At 37.7% G+C, this 17641-nt stretch overlaps 1 protein-coding gene across 1 annotated transcript in view; it reads right to left on the bottom strand.

The window, feature by feature from the left end:
• The window catches only part of SCEL (sciellin), an 80093-nt gene that overhangs the window by 47146 nt on the left and 15306 nt on the right, over positions 1-17641 (bottom strand). The window contains exons 2-3 of the mRNA XM_085309533.1: positions 9412-9472; positions 2795-2858 (exon numbers count right to left, since the gene is read on the bottom strand). Coding sequence (XP_085165659.1) covers positions 2795-2837 — 43 coding nt within the window. The 5' untranslated portion in view covers positions 2838-2858; positions 9412-9472. The remainder of the gene's footprint in view (positions 1-2794; positions 2859-9411; positions 9473-17641) is intronic.

The raw sequence follows: 17641 nt of genomic DNA, 5'->3' as shown, positions 1-17641 counted from the left end.
AGATCTTCAAGGCTGGCCTGGATGCAACCCTGTCTGTAATGCTCTAGGTGACCCTGCTGAGCAGGAGGTTGGACTAGATGATCTCCAGAGGTCCCTTCCAACCTTACTGATTCTATGATATTTTTGTGCCATAATACTATCTCCCTTTAAAACAGCAATCTAGAAGTTAAGCCCTAATARGAACTCAGTTTTTGAGCTGCAATACTTCCACTAATCTTTTCAAGACAARGGAAGGTAAAAAATTAAATATATAGAACCCTTATCAATAGCATCCAACTAATCAGCTAACTGACTGCTGAAGCATACTGAGTTTTGCAGATTTTCCTTTAGAGAYCTTTATGATTTTCTCCATAATGTCCTCTCTATCTGAGCATCCAGACAAAAGGAGTCCGACATAGCTGGATATCAGGAGACAATGATGTTAGGACATTTCACCATACAGCCTGAGTACAGGAAGAGCATGCTCCACAAAAAATGTATGCAGTCAGTATTGCATYGTTTGTTGGAGCTGCATTTTTACATTCTGTTCTGATTTACAAGCAAACAGAACTCTTGCTTTTACTCCAAGTACTTCAGCTGTAGTGACAACCATGAGAAAAGACAAATAATTAAAGTCAATGGCAGACCAAATCATGACAAAGCAATCGAGCATTTATTTTAAGTGAGAATAGCAAAGACTCATCTTTCAAATCAAATACATTTTTGCTCATGAAAAAAAAAAAAAGAAAGAAAACCCCACTGGAATACAAAGATAAAATTCAATCTAAAAATCTATACCTAACTACAAGCTATATTGTCCCTGCTCTCATCTGTTGCAGTTCACTGTCCATACTGCCAAATGGGGAGGACAACGAGTGAATTCAAGGACTGCATGTCCATATCAATCTATATTTGCTTAGCTGCAAATTCATTATCTGGCTCTGTGTTGGGCTACCTTTCTCCATGACTAAGCTGCTACAGAAGGGAAAAACATTTAGAAAATACTGATGTGGACAGATATGACAATATATGCCTTGCTGTCTCTGGGCCCTCATGCCAAGTTTGGGCTTTGGTTTTCTCTTTTTGAGCTGCATAAATGTAGCCTTTTGAGACCATGAAGAAATGAACAGTACATCAAAGATGAGATTTGTAAGAACACACTTAGACTTAGAGCAGTAAGTCATCTATCCTYGTTGCACAGTTTCTGCACCACGCCTGTCCACTTGAGCTTTAGTTTGTCTTTTAAATCCYGTATTAAAAACTAACGTAAAGACTTCAGATAATGGAGATATTGCAGCCTCATCTGCATCGTGCCAACGGTGATAACTGCCAGCACTGTTAAAATACCCACTTTATTTCTTGCAAACTGAAGATAGTAAGGAACTACATCAGTTTAAACAATGGTTGTGCCATTTCTTGACCRTCAAGAAAGGAGATAGTTGTAATTAGCAAGTTATATTAAGTGCATTTGCTCTAAATATTTACAGTTTTGTATATATTGATATTACCAGTAATGACTGGAATGCAAGAGGGACCCAGACAAACATAGAGGTAGAAAAAAAATTGCATCACTCAAAATTCAAGGGTGGGGAATGAAGGTGCAACAGCAAGAACTGCTGCTTTTCATTGTCATAAACGCTTAAATATTTTTAACTGGGTGCAATCACATACATTGAAAAACAACAACATTGTCAGTTCTCAAAAGTAGGAAAAAACATGAGCTCAAATATATGCATTCCAGAGATAAAAGTCCTCTTCAGCAAGAATAGCTGGCAGCATTTAAAGGGGTGGATATTATTCCCGCATTCCTTTCATACCAGTAGTTTTGGCCAAAGATGCTTTCAGGTCCCTGCCATAAATTTAAATCTACACCCTACTCACAGCCGTAATCTCCTGCGAATGTGGCAAAGAGCAGCTCTTCACTGACACGTACGTAAGCACACCAGCACGTCCAAGTGGTGCTCAACGATTAAAATTAACCTTGTACACGGAACACTGATTTTCTTCCAGTGATGTTTTAGTAAAAACCTGCCTAAAAATCATTTGGATTTCATAGAAATCATGGATTTGTTAAAGCACACAAGTTTTCAGCAAGCCACCTATAAAGGCAGAGGCCAAATAATGTATATTGTATTTTTTTTCAAGAAACAACACAAAGCAATTTGCTAAGTTAAGAGGCCTAAGTTTTGCTGAGCCATACTTATATCTTGTCAAATAATCATCTCTCAAGTGTAGTCAAAAACTTAAATATGCGTATGATACAACAGTTTAGGTCAGCTCTTGAGCAGCAAATCATCCCACATGACAGTGATTCAACAGCATTTCCTCCTCCCCATCTCCTTCGCAAGCTCTTTTTCCTCCGTTTCTCCCGGTCTGGCCGGTGTGGGTGAGGCAACGGCAGGATGCCGTAGGCTCCCTACAGCCCCYTCCCTGCCACCTCAGAGCCAGCGGCCATGTTGCTGCAGTGTTGCCACGGCAACCACGGGGGCCTCGGGCAGGGGGAACCGCCATTTTGTGCCCCCAGTGCTTTTGCTCCCCAGCTCTGCCTCACCACGCTGCTGGGCACTGCCATTCAGCCGGAGTCTGCTCTGGTTAAAACCATACGCAACTTTGCTACCTTTGCCTGCAGAGCTTGTCCTACTGCTGAATCAAATAACTAGGGTGTCACTGCTGAAGCGTGGCAGTGTGCCCCAGGGAGGTGAGTGCATAACAGCCACGGCAACACTTGGAAATGGTCCCTGGGAAAGGAAGGATGCAGTGCTCAACCTCTGCTCTAATGTCCCAAGAGTAGAAAATGAAAGAGAATCAGCATTACCGCTTTGTTTAGGAGGCTGTTTTCGTATGCTGAAAGCTGACATTTTGTCTGGTGAGATGTCCTCCTGTGGGATCCAAAAGAAAACGTTTTAAAATAGAAGGCAATTAGCAATTAAGAATCRGCCACAAAAACAGTTTAAGTTCATTTGCCACCTTCATCCCTTACTTGCCCATGTTTAGTAAGCTCTAGTAGCATTACCTAAAGCTAACTGTAGCCCTCTTTGAACTGAAGCACAAACACACCATTCCCTTTTCCCTCCCTGATTATGGCTATAGATACACCTGCCCTGCGTCTGTGTCTGTCATATGGTCTGTCAACCTTTTCCCTGGGTCTCCTTCCCTGAGAATATGTGGGGTGGTTCGAGCCCTCAGAGGAAAAGATAGTAATGAAGTGTTGGATGAGATGATTAGCTTATGTGAAGATTAGATCATCTGGTGGCTCGGATTGATGCCTAAGGTGCTCACCCAGCCAGCTGACAGGTTTCACGGCTCTAGTGGCCTGCAGCTGACTCAGGGGCCCAGAAGAGAGCAACATGAAATGGGTTTTTCTTCTTTGTAACAGTTTACTCATTTCAAAATTTTTTCTCCTTTCAAATAAGGTTAAAAATCAAGCCTCCAGAAGAGCTGATCTCAAAAAAAAAGTTTGACAGTTGAGCCACTAAAATGATTTCATGTTATGTTTTGAAACATTGGATTTTAAGGAATACAATGTTCGTATATAAACTTTCATATGGAAAGCATTAAGCAGAACATAATGATTTTAATGACAAAAAATTCTTCTTTCAAAAAAAAAAAAAAGGGAATAAAGCAATCCTAACTTTGACTTAAGAGTGTTGACAAAACCAACTCTATTTAGCAAATGGAGTTCTTTCTGAAAAGCAGCGTTTTCCAGGAAAACAATGTCAAGCTGGAATGCTCCCAACTAGCTTCAGTGGTCAGGCTGCTAAATTTACAGAAGCCAAAGAAAACAGCTCTTGTGACAGCTTTTTTTAGAAATCAAAAACATTCCTGGTTTTCTGGGTGACACAGTTATCCTGATTTCCTACAGAAATCAAGAATGTCTCACTCACCTAATAGAGTGGAATAACAGATTGGCGTCTGCAGCTGTTTCTTTACTGATGGAAGGGAAAAATTTTGAATTTTATCAAAAGATTAGCAAAAGTACTAAAAGCAACTCTGACAATATAGCATATTGGAAATTTTTATTCGCCATGATAAATTGCACTTACAGCAGATCTTTCTTGTTTATGTTTATACTGCCAAACCATTTGATAAAAGAGCTTATGATAATTGAGAAATAAGAAAAAAAAGCAGGAAACTAAAATATGAATGTAGACAAATACAAWTTTTTTTATTAAGTGAAGATATAAAGACAAAAATAATATCTGAGTCCAAAAGTCTGCATATTTCTAATCCAGTTGTGAAATTCCAGATGTTTATGAAAGTATAGAGTTCCGGCATGTTGATTCAAAGGCACTGACCAAAACTCCTTCCTTTTAGCATTATTTCTTGGTACCAAACTCTAATTGGCACGGAGCATGTAGAAAACATGTGACTGTTGAATCTGGTTCCCACCCAATAAAAATATGCTCAGGGCTATGGCAAACTGTACTTATTTTGCAGTATGTTAGAAAATATCTTTCAAAAATACYGACATAGGATTTTAAGCAGATATTCACTTAATTTCCTAGAAAATATTCAGAGAAGTTACCAAGCAGTCGGTTTTAGATAGTAACAACTCTGTGTGTTTTCCTAAACTGTCACAGTCACATGAGAAACAGATGATAGAAAGGGTTCCAATTTTTTTATGTTTTCAGTTTAGCAACAGCTGGACATCTGATACTGCTCTTCATTTCACTAAGTCCCTGGGTAATAGGGAGCTTGACATTTTAGTGTTTCACAAGCAGTGAGTGCTGGCACTTCTTCGTCTGGAGAAAAATAGTAGTTTGCATGGAAGGAACTTGACATTTTTAAAGCAGTTTCCTAAGTCAAGTGGATCACAAAACTTTGAAAACTTAGCCTTCTTTCATGAAAAATTAAACCAAATTCTGTCAGGCTTAAAATACCTTATTAAAAACCCACATTTTGCAATTTTAATATTTTTCATTAAAAATAACAGGAAACTGCTAAGTAGTCTTCATGGCATCCTATAGCCTTTCTTTTCATACATTCATGATGGGAACTGAAATTTTGCACAGAACTGTCAGAAAGTATCACACATCTTTGTTAAAAATAAACATGGAAGGCTCAGACAATCAATCTGATATATAAATTATATTCAGACTCAAAAATCCATCACTGTATTGGTTATAATCATGTTACGTTTTGAAACTTGTCTATAAAATTTACAGAATACCTAAAGAATGCATCAATGACACTGAGATCCTGAATAGTGACTGAAAGACAGGTTTGCAACTCCCCATTGTACCCTCACATGACAAGAGGAAGTCCAGTGGAGAATTAAAACCAGTCCAGAGCAAAAGTATTTCATTCATCCTCAATCAGTTAGCTGGAACAACATGTTTTCTCTTGCTCTGTATTTTTTTTTTCTTAAACTTTTCTAGGGCAAAACCAATATTTCTGTTGCACATGTGTACAGCATCCAGAATAAACTACTACCAAGTCTCTAAGCCCAAAGGTGGTATGCATAAATGAATATAAGAAATAGCTGTACTCCCTTTTACAATCAACATACTTAAAATGTACCAGGTACTCTAAAATTTTAAACCCATGCATTTTAGTCTTAGAGAATGATGTTGTGTTGTCCTCAAGATCTATTTCTTGCTGTTGTACTTTCAAATTATTCAGACAGTCCAATGAGCTGTTTATTTTCAGACCGTAATTTAGGAGACATCAAGAAAATGTTTTTAACTTTGAAAATGAAATTGGGAGAAAGAGAAGTTAGTCTTCTACAGTAAAGTGTTAAATTGTGTGCAGGCATTCTTAGTAAGATCTCAACCACTGGAGCAAAACAACTCAGCTGGAATGCAAAACAAAAACAAACAGGAATGCGGCCACAGTGTAATTTGAATTTAAAAACAGCATCAGGCAACTTTAAAAGAAAATGAAAACTGCCCCAGCCAGTCCAATGAGCAGTACCCATAGAGTTTTAAGATGTGCCAATCCTGGATTCAGACCCCCGCAATGCACATACATTCCTAGGGAAATCTAAATACAATCCCAAAGAAATTCAGAAAAAACTTCAGATGACCTCAGAGAAAGTCAAATGCCTCTTTAAGCCTGTAGCAAGTCATTCATAAACCAGCAGAGGTCTATGATTCTGTTTTTATCCTAAATAGCTACCTTCAAAGTTCTCCCTTCTGCTACCAGTTCAGGTAGAATGTAGAAGACCCCAGGCTGCCATAAATTCTCGAAGCTAGAGCTTCTAGTTTTAAGCTAATCTGAACACACCTAGTCTTCCAACACAAAGTCCTGTTGCCTTCCTTGAGCTCTTGCTGGCAGTAGCTTTTTACATAGTTAGGTTTCACAGGTATGCATTGCTTTATTATGCCAAAAAAAAGGCATAAGAATAATACAAGCATTCCCTGTAAGGATCATTTTTTCCACATCAGATTGAACTAGTTACAGCCAGAAAAGAAGTCTTTGTTCTTTTACTTGTAGCTATGATAGTGATTAAGACCTTACATGTAAATATTCAGATAATATGCATRTTTGCTTTTAATACATAATACTTCCTTCCCCATCTTAAACATACTGCCTATCATCTCACTGTATAATAAAGAATTCAACATACTGAATGTTAAAGTGTAGAGTGAGGTGTACTCTTTTCTAATTAAAAGTCAAGTAATTTGTCTTCATAGTGCAGTTTTTCAGATAAAGCCTTGCCAAATGTGAATGCCTAAAAATATTGAACTTCATACTATTATTTATGTACTGGATTATAAAAATATATCTATAGATTAAAATAAATATACAGATTTAAAGATTAATTTTAAATTTCCTGTCTTCATGCTTCCTGTGCTACATTGTTAAAACAACCAAGTGAGTACAGGAACAATGAAGTCTGATATTTCCACAAAAAAAATGCCATCTGGAACAAACAGGTTTCTTCTACATGGCCCTRTAGAGCCATAGTTAGCTGGCTACTGTTTTCTTCACCTACTGTTTTCCTGCTTTTCAAAAATGTGAAATATCTGCTATATAAAAAAGTAAACAGATCTATTGTTCTTTTTCTGCCTCAAATATGGAACTTTTCACCAAAATTTCACCTTCCTGAAGCACTATTCCGCTGTAAAATAAGTTGAACATTCAATATCTTGTGACTAATCAGTGATCAAAATTTTAGAATTACRGCATTAGAAAGTGGTTAAGAAATTAGTGTTCCACGTCCTTTCTATTTTAGAATATTTGCATTTTTTCACTGCAGTCTAAGAGAATTTTTTCAATAGAATAACTTTGTTTCTTGATGAGTGAACGAAATGAAGGTTACCTTGAGTTTATTTTGTTTTGTTTCTTTTTGTTCATTGGAACTGCCAGCATTAATTATATCCTATATGGCTTATCTTTCATTTGTATGAGATGAATGTGGATGATATGACCTTTTAAACAAAAAGCACATTTGTTACTTATTCACAGTTTCRGAACAAACTGCAGTATTTCCTTGCCTTCAGTTAACAACTTTTATGTCAGGTCAGGAAACTATGTTATTTTCTGCATCATTTCCTTTGAAAACARTAGGACCTAGATGTGTGAATGAGCAAATGACTAAGGTCACTTTGACCTCCTAAAGGATCAAGATCTCCAAGCATTGTAAGTAAAAGATTAGGAGATAAAATAACTTATCATTTTTACCCCTTCTTATGACAATTGTTCTTCTAAATAGACATCCATAAGTGTGAGATCTGAAATCTTGCTGTTGTGGGAATTCAATAGCAATTTTGCTTTTACTTCCATACAGCCAGCGTTTCTCCCTTCAAATGAAGATCTATCAGACTCCCAACAGAAATACTGTGACTGTGCTGTCAGATCTAGCTACCTCAATTCAAAAAAGTATTTGCATTTCTAGCCATGGCTTCACTTCAGGTGAAGGCTGTTTTTCAAATCACCATTGCAGCTAGAACCTGCTTACTGCAACCAAAGCTATGCCATCCTTCACAGTTCCAAGCCTGCTATTTTGGTCAAGGATATCAGTAGAAGAGCAAACATCTCCTAAATAGTTTCAAGGGTCCAGTCTGTCAGCTTCAGATCTCTGTAACAGATGTTGCACTTTCATGCCCCCAAAATTGTTACGAGCATCAACTGATCAACTACCGCTTTTCAAAACTGGAGATTAGGACATGAAATAGAAAGAGTCATACTGTGGCTAACTCAGCAGAGTACCATGGTTATAGCACTTGAGTGTCATTCATATATTTCAAAATCACAGATTGAATGATTTTTCTTTATTTGTCCACTACTTAGTCTATATGTCATTTTCCTGAAAGCTACACGAAGAAATAACTAAATGTATTTTATAAACATTAAAAATAAACAAAAAAGAACACTCCTATAATGATTTTTTTTCTTGAATCTCAAATCAGAGTAATAGTGATATAATAGATCTGTAAACTTTGGGAAATAACAACATCTGTTTAAATGAATATTTCACTATATGGTTTAGGCCACAGAATTGACAACAACCCTCATAAAGAATATGAATAACCTGTACACATACATGTGAATAAAAGGGAAACTAGACAAGATTAGAACAGGCAAGATTGGATTAGAGAACATGTGGATGTAAGACAGAAATCATTCATCTATTCATAGCAGAAAGAGCACTCAAAACTGGTTTTTCAGGACGTGGGCGTATGAGATTCTGTTTTGAAAAGAAATTCAGCTTTGGAACTGTCACTAATATAAAATAAGCTGCTAAGTCAGAAACCAAACTGTATGTGTTTTTAAATGAGAAATATATGATCAATTTTAAATGTTTTTTTTTTGTATAGAGTATACAAAGGATGTTAATTTTAGTCTTTCTTATTCATTACTTTGCTTTCACTTTTAAGTATTTTTAATGAAGAACTCTTCCTGTTTATAAATGAGTTCAGTTCATGATGCACAATAATGATTATATCAAAGTAAAATATTTTTATATATACCGTTTTCAAATGTCAAAATGATTTACAAATAGTTCACACGTAGTTTKTTATTAAAAGGCAAGCTATTGATAATTTTTTTTCAAAAATCATACACTTGAAGCAAATTCAAGTAAATTAGATTTTTTTTCTTTTCATTTCATTTTAGATAAAAATATCAAAGGAAGTATAAAGAAACAATAAAATAAACCTTAGAGCAAAAGAGACATTAAAACAGCCATTCATGGAAAACTATGTGAACAATGAGTTTGTCATCAGAGAAATATCAGTAAAATAAAATACAATTATACTGGCAATCTATAATGTAAATAATCAATTGATAGTTTGGCCGAGATAAGATTTCCAAAATGATTTGAACACCTAAACTGAGATACTTTAAGAAATGGACTTTCATAAGCGAGTTCTTGACGCCTATTGAAAATCAGATCCCTTAAAGTGTCCTAAACTGGACATTCAGTTATCAATGAATGTTTGAAAATATAGGACTTTAGATGAAAAGCAGACAAGTAAATCTCCTTACCTATGTATGTTAGAAGGTAGTGTCCTATAGTGGCCCAATGTGGTACAGCGACCTGGGATACCTGGAAGTGAGGTACAATTAGAGCAGACAGAGAGCTGTACTGTTGTTTTCCATCCAACTGTCTGCAAAATCAAGAGGCTTCTCCTTCAGAGGCTGAGTCACTTAAGGAGGAGGTAGGAGGTGTGGAAAAGGGTGGCACCTGGTAGAAATACCAGATCAATTAAAAATACCAGTGAGTTGTTATACTTCTGTGATTTCAAGTGCAATAGGCCTGGGTTCACCAAATAAAATGCTTTCACAGACATTGAAACCAAGCAACTATTTGGATGAACATACTATCTTCATTTGGATTTTCCACATAAATATATATTAAAGAGCTATATGGCTGTCTCTCAACTAGAGTATTTAAAGAATAGAATACAGGTGTTTAGTATTTACACAAAAGAATATGGAGAAACACTGTCTTTCATCAAAGGAAAGTCTGCAAGAAGTGTTATGTGGGGAATGCACACTGGAATCTGACCCATATTAAGTACTTGCTCTGAGTATGTAGGCAGAGGCAAAACATCCGTGGGGACAACCCTCCCACAAGAGATCTTGTTGCAAGTGCCTSTTGTCTGTGCACATTTGATTTACCTTCAGTACAGACCATCGTAAACAAAAAGAAGAGACTGCCTTCACTTTTTTTTTACAATGGCTTTAGCTAAGAACTACCCTATTATTAATAAAGAGGGGAGAGAGGAAAAATCAATTCCCTATAGGAATATATAGACCATATGCTTCTGTTAAAGATATAGGGTCTGCTTATAATGTGCCTTACATTAGCCCAACTGTTATAATGACATATATGAGATGAGTTTATACAAGATGCTGAGTGTCCTTTAGTGCTATCGACTTCCATGAAAGTGAAGACTTTCTACACAAAACATCAAACTCTGAGAGAAACTAACATAGCAAATGTTCCCTCAATCATGTTTCTAACCCTTATTTTTGCTGATGGTTGGTACTGATGGTTGCTTCATAGGCTTGGTACTTAATCACATGAATTTATTGTCTAAACATTGCCTACATCTGATGAAATGCAACKGATGAAACACAGTAGCCATCCAAAAACTGCAGATATAAACCACCAGCTACYACAAATTTAAGAATTAATTAATGCAAGCAAGCATACCTTTTGAACCTTGTACATCTCAACTTCCTGGTTCCTGAAAGTGAAAATATTTACTGCAGTTGGGGCATGTTCAGGTACACTGTGCTATAGGTTTATCTTTTTAGAATCAAGAAGAGAATTTTGTGAATGCACCTCTCTACATACATACTGCATTTTTACAATTTTAACCCAGATGTCTCAAAAATGGAACAGGTCTTTCTTCATAAGCAATACAGGTTGTGAACGAGATTTAAAAAATTGTACATAGCCCTTGAATTGGAGAAGCACTCAATGGAGTCTGGAGAAATTAAATTGATACTTTCTGGTATTTACTACCTTTGAACTTAGAGAGGAAACTAAGGGGCGCAGCAAGCCAGCTCTGCTACCTAAAGTRAGCTTCTGTTAAGACAGTCTTTGCTAAATCTTTACTGGATGACATGACAGCATGGAACCTGAACAGTAAAATGTATAGTAAAATGTGTCCAAGAATGGTTCTGAGGTCAGCTTAAGAATAAAGCAGGCCAGCCTCCTTTATTGACTGATCTATCTCATTAAGTTGATKCAAGAGATGGTAAATTTTTGATGTTAGCTATGCTGTTTACTTACTATTTCAAACCTGAAAAAAATCAAAAAGGAAACATCATTATACAGCCTAAAGCAATTACCACTTACTGCTATCTGTTTTTCTCTCTGATAGTCACATACAAATATTGGATCTTGCCAGTAAGGGGTATATGATGCAATAATRCACATCAAGAATTGAATATTTTCAGAGTAAGCATACAGTGAAAGTGACCTATGACTGTTCTCCAAGAACAAACTTCCCATACTTCGAAGTTATAGCACAGCCAGATAGCATTCTAGATTATGGGATCTATGATCTGCCTGTTGAGAGTTAGGCAAATAGTCTGCTTTTTCTTCCCATTCTCTCAAGATGAARGATAAGATTTTCCAATAAATAAGTATATATATAAATGGCGATATCCTCAGCTGATAAAAAGGGCTGTAACTCCACCAAAAGCTAACACAATTGACATTAGCAGAGGATATGACCTGAGAGAGCCTTAGAGTTSCTCCCTACAAATATCTATTTATTGACCCCAAGTTTTAGTTTATTAATAACAARCAATAGTGACACATTACTGACTAATACCAGAGGTCGTAATATCTTGCTGCTCAGATGGCCAGCAAATTCTGGAAGTCATTTCTAAGCTAATTTTAAATACTTTCTCAACAATAGAGCTTAGGCTTATTTGTCATTCAAAGAATTCTTTAAATGCTTCCTAAGAAACATCCAATAGGGAATCTTGACTTTTAAAATAGAGTAGAGCTGGCAGAAAGGGAGCATAACTAGTTCAGAAATGCCATAATTTAGATTTGAATAGCTTATTCAGTCTTATTAAAGTCAAATGCATGTAGCACCCTGCAGTGGTAATGCATTAGCATGCTTCCTGATTCTTATCTTTCTCTGAACAAGATAGTTGTGTTCTGTGCTTTTAGCTTTAGCTTATATTTTTTTCTACAAAGTATTTTCTTTGATAGTAAGATCTTTTTCTTGATTACTAGTAAGATTCATGATTTTCTTGACATTTTGTTGAGTTTCCATTTTTAACTACAAAACTTATTGCAAAGTATTGTTCTACCTCCACATTCTTATTAAAGTTTATAGGGTGGTCATCATATGAAAACAGCATAATGTAGTGTGGTCCTATTGAGCTTTTATGCAGATACACATGTGGGAATGAGCAGTAACTCAGCAGGCCACTTTTTAAACAAATACCATTACYTGACTCCTCCCAAAAAGGGAGGAATGCATTACTAAATACAGTTTTCATACATAYGGTCCTCCAAAAGRAAAAAAATCCTTCAATACTGTGAACCTTCAGATGGGATTGGTAAACTATTGTCTTCAGGGATATCAGATGTTATTATTATTGTTGCATTCAAAAGACTTGTTCAACTTATTCATCAGTGACCTTGATGAAGGGACAGAGTGCCTCCYCAGCAAGTTTGCTGATGACACCAAGCTGGGAGGAGTGGCTGATACACCAGAGGGCTGTGCTGCCATTCAGAGAGACCTGRACAGGCTGGAGAGCTGGGCAGAGAGGAACCTCCTGAGGTTCAACAAAGTCRAGTGCAGGGTCCTGCACCTAGGGAGGAATAACCTCTTGTACCAGTGCAGGCTGGGGGCTGACCAGCCTGCAGAAAAGGACCTGGAAAGCAGCTCTGCAGAGAAGGACCTGGGAGTGCTGGTGGACAACAAGTTGACCATGAGCTAGAAATGTGCCCTCATGGCCAAGAAGGCCAATGGTATCCTGGGGTGCATTAGGAGGAATGTTGCCAGCAGGTGGAGGGAGGTGATCCTGCCCCTCTCCTCAGCCCTGGGGAGGCCTCATCTTGAGTACTGTGTCCAGTTCTGGGCTYCCCAGKACAAGAGAGACATGGAGCTACTGGAAAGATAGGGCTGCAAAGATGATCAGTGGACTGGAGCATCTCTCCTATGAGGAAAGGCTGCGAGAGATGGACCTGTTCCACCTGGAGAAGAGAAGGCTGAGAGGGGATCTTATCAATGTCTATTAAATATGTGAAGGGAGGGGTGTCAAGAGGATGGGGCTAACCTGTTTTCAGTGGTGCCAAGCAACAGGAGAAGAGAAAACAGGCACAAACTGAAACATAGGAGCTTTACTGTGGGAGTGATGGAGCACTGGCACAGGTTGCCSAGAGAGGTTGTGGAGTCTCCTTCTCTAGAGATACTCAAGGCCCACCTCGATGCAACCCTGTCTAACGAGCTATGGATGATCCTGCTTGAGCAGGGGAGTTGGACTAGATCACCTCCAGAGGCCCCTTCCAACCTCAACCAAATGGTGATTCTGTGTGACTTAAAGACATCTAGAAAATGGTGTCCTAATTTTGAATTTTGAGATGCAGATAAAATAGCTGCATCTCTCCTAGTAAGACAGACGCTGAAGACTAGTCATTGGCCAGAGGGCAAATGGCACAGCATGGTTTGCATCCAKATGGCCAAACTTGCTTTCCAAAAAAACCGCAGAAAACCTGTGTGGCCTCATCCACACTTGTATTGGAAATTGGCAGGTACTAGAGAGATCTCTGCCCAAGTTTTGTTTCAGAAAGTACTAACTGGCAGGGGTAAAACTATGTCAAGGATTATCCTAACAGATAATAGTATGGACAAACATAGGATATTGCTCAAGCTCAGGCCCTGCCCCTCTTTAGTTAACTAATGTACCCTACCTACTCACTGAACCTGTTTTTCCCAAAGGAAATAGTGTTAAATGTAACTAGTGTCAAAAGAATGCCAAAAATAAATATTCTAATATATAGAGAGGTGCCTGCAGTGGATGCTGGCCAGCTGCCAGCCAGAGTGGGTTAGCGGGTAAACACAGCTTGTTAAGGTGACTTTTATTTGGGAGGTAGGTTCCAYGTTTGTGCTATCAACATGTTTTTCTTACTACATCTTATTCTAGGATCACCTACATATGTAGGCAGCAGCTCTAATAGGTAAATCAAAAGGAGAGGGATTATTTAGGGAAAAAAGACCCAATCTAGCAAACATAAAACTATTTACTTAGAAAAGTGGTGCTCATGCTTAGCATGACACCTTCCTCTTGAAGGTGGCTAACTCAAGGACCATTCCTCCCTCAATTCCCACTCTACCTCTTCATAAACTGAGGGGTTGCTGGAATTTGTACTACTTCTSTCTATATATAGAAGTGCTTTTCACCCACAAGTGAAAATATTTTATTAACCAAAGGAACGTGTTGCCTCTGGGCACACCCTTATCAAGAGGTATGTGTGACTCAGAACCAGGCTAGAAACAGCTGTGTGAATCCCAGGAGCATTTACAGGTATAACATGTACAGGTACAATAAGGAGAATATTTTTTTTCTACAGGCAGATCATTCCATCATAAGACACCCATGAGATCTCTGTTTGCAGGTTTCAAAGGCAGATAAGCAGAGTCCTGTGCAATTTTGCAAAGCCTAACTACTGGCAGTACCAAACAGCTGGGCTCCTTTTCAACAGCTCTGTTCCTCCTTTGGTCCTCACAAAGCCAGAAATCCTCTGCCTAACCCACCTGCCAGGCTCAGCTCGGAGCATGCTTAGCCCTTTCAAAGCACAGAAAGAGAAAGTGACAGCCTACAAGTTGAGAAAGTCACTTAGACTGTGGTTAAAGCCAGGTTAACATTGCTCCTGCTTTTGACAGGAGTCCACTTTTCCCAGCAGACTACCTTGTCCACCAAGTTATAAGGTATTTTTTTGTGGGAGGGAACACAGTTACCACAATAATTCCATYCCTCTGTGGTTCAAATAGTCACTGGAGAGAGAACAGCTCCACAGCCTTTTTATTAAGGCCTACAGATACTGGTTCCACTACTGTTTAAATGAATATTTAGACATGATATAAGGAATTCTATCTTTTTGCATTGTATTTGCAGAAGTTTATCGCYCATGTGGTTAAAATGGGTGGAGAGGAGAATCATTTTGTAATACGTAGGAACAGCAGTTCACAGAGGCAAACTTAAAGCTACTTTAAATTTTTATGTTACTGTTAAAATGAGTACGATATTTCAGTAAGTCACAAGCTGATCTGAGACATCAAAATACACCCAGAGATAGTGCTATGTTTYATGGATTGATTTTTGCCAGCCTAGTTTACATTTGCTACTGCTTTTGCAGGTTGCCATTCTCGGGGAAGACCTTTCAGCTGGTGAGTGCAAGGTATGCAGACTGGCCGTTTAGTTACGCTTTCCTGAGTACAGGATAGAGCACTGTTAGAGCTTTTTCGAAWGCTATCAAGTGCTAAGAAATCCTTCAAGACAATGAAGATGTATTTGGCAGCCCATTGTTCTCCCAGAAGATGTAGCAAAGTTCATAAGCTAAAGAGGGAATAAAAAATTGCTATAAATAGTATACAGAGTCTCTTAACCATTTCTCTGCTTCTAGTCACCACAAAAATGGGCAGAGCAGTTTCTTCTGTTTCCCTCTCTAAAACTGGGTGGTAAAGAAAATATGCTAATCATAGCAGGTGCCAGCATATTTCATGGAGATTTACAATCTCCAATGTAAATGAGCCTGCTTTTCCTACCATTTGAATACCTCCCTACTCTGTGAATGAATGGAACGTCTTGCAGAAATCCTTGAAAGTCTGGTCCATAGTATACCAAACTTGTATATCTTAACCTTGCACTATTATTACCCTAGCTAAAATAACACAAAGAATTACTGATAAAATCAGTTGTCTAAGGAAAATTATGCTGAAAATCTGACAAAGTCAAATGACATCTGTGTGGTACCAGCTGAATGGCTGTAACCAGTTTTGCAGCTTATGTTTTGATAAATAGCTTATTTGTAAATGTGTTATCATCATCTGAATTAACAAGGAACATTGATATGTGTGGCTAAAAAAATGAAAATCGGACTCAGACCAAGAACAGTGGGAGTGTGAGAATTATGATTAGATCTGTTCTTTTCACTTAAGAATAGACAAGACTTGATAAATATCCACCTCACCTACTCTCACTGGGAGCTCTGGGAAAAAAGCCACAGTACCAGCTTCCAGGAAAGTGAGAGTGACGGAGCACTGGCACAGGTTGCCCAGAGAGGTTGTGGAGTCTCCTTCTCTGGAGATCTTCAAGGCCTGCCTGGATGCAACCCTATCTAACATGCTCTAGGTGACCCTGCTGAGCTGGGAGGTTGGACTAGATGATCTCCAGAGGTCCCTTCCAACCTTACTGATTCTATGATTCTATGAAAGCCATCTTGTTAAAAGATGTTRAAGGAGACAATATTAAAGGGAGGAAAGTTTCTGCATGTAACCTATTCAAAATTTTGTTACAGGAATTGGTCATATTCCYACAGTGTCTTGTTTGTATGGAGTCAATACTGTGAATCAGATGATAACCATGTGAAAAGATTCAAATTATACTTATCTGATACACTGAGTTTCTCTCCTTGTTCTGGTATCGTGCAGGGATTTTCTGTCAGCAGCCTTTGCTATTATAATAATTCTTTCTTTTACTCTTTGGATCAAACTAGTCAATTGACAAATTAACAAATACTTGTAATTTGAAAACTCATATGGAATTTTTTTATCAGTCAAAATAGTKAACCAATATCCTATGTCATTAATGAAACCTTCTTTTGATAGGTGTTTCACATTTTTGTTACTGGCACACATAACTGACATACATGTCGTCCAGATGTTACGGATTTTGATCCCATGTGCTATCAACATCAAACCCAAATGGTTTGGAAYGGTAAAAAGATTGTTTTCTTGCTCAATCCTGGAACATGCCAACTCTGRAACTACTAGCACAGCTTCTAGGACAGGCACAAGACAAGGCAGGTAATGCATTCCAACATTAATAATCACAGAAATAAGTCAAAAACTTAATATAGTCTGACTCCCAAAAATGGGAATCAGAAAGGATGCAATTGAACTTTAAAAGATTCAGAAGAGGAGAATAAGGATCACCAAAGACAGAATTATTCCCACAAGAGGAACAAATACATCAGTTAYGATCCTTTTAGTGGGGTGAAGGGACATCTGAAGGGAGATATAAAAGGAGATCTAAAAATCATGAGTGGTATGGAGGGGGTGAATTTTAATTATTCTCCAGTATAAGAGCTATTACACATCTAAAATTAAACTAGAAGAAAGCAAAAAAAAAAATAAAATAAAAAAGAGTTGTTTCTTTACGCAGTATGTGTGTTAGCCATCCTTGCTGTAAGATGCTGTGTTTACAATAGTTTATGAACTACAGCAGTTGGTTTATATACATGTATGTACGTGCACGCATGTGTGTGTGTGTGCGCACACGCACGTGCTCATATATAGATATACACATACATGTGTGTGTATATATATATATATGCATGTGTGTATACATAAACATAAAACAGTTCAATGAGAAACAAGATAGTTTCGTGGAAGAGAAATCCACTGATGGTTACTAGGTACACAGGAAACACATTTGGCTAAGAAAGAGCCTAACATGCACACAGTTAGTCTATGAGGGCACTCAGAGAAAACAACATATATGCTTTCGCTATTCT

The sequence above is a fragment of the Rhea americana genome, unplaced genomic scaffold (assembly GCF_003343005.1).
Source record: "Rhea americana isolate MKP2758 unplaced genomic scaffold, rheAme1 scaffold_3, whole genome shotgun sequence".
NCBI lineage: Eukaryota > Metazoa > Chordata > Aves > Rheiformes > Rheidae > Rhea > Rhea americana.
This window is presented reverse-complemented; position numbering and strand designations above follow the sequence as displayed.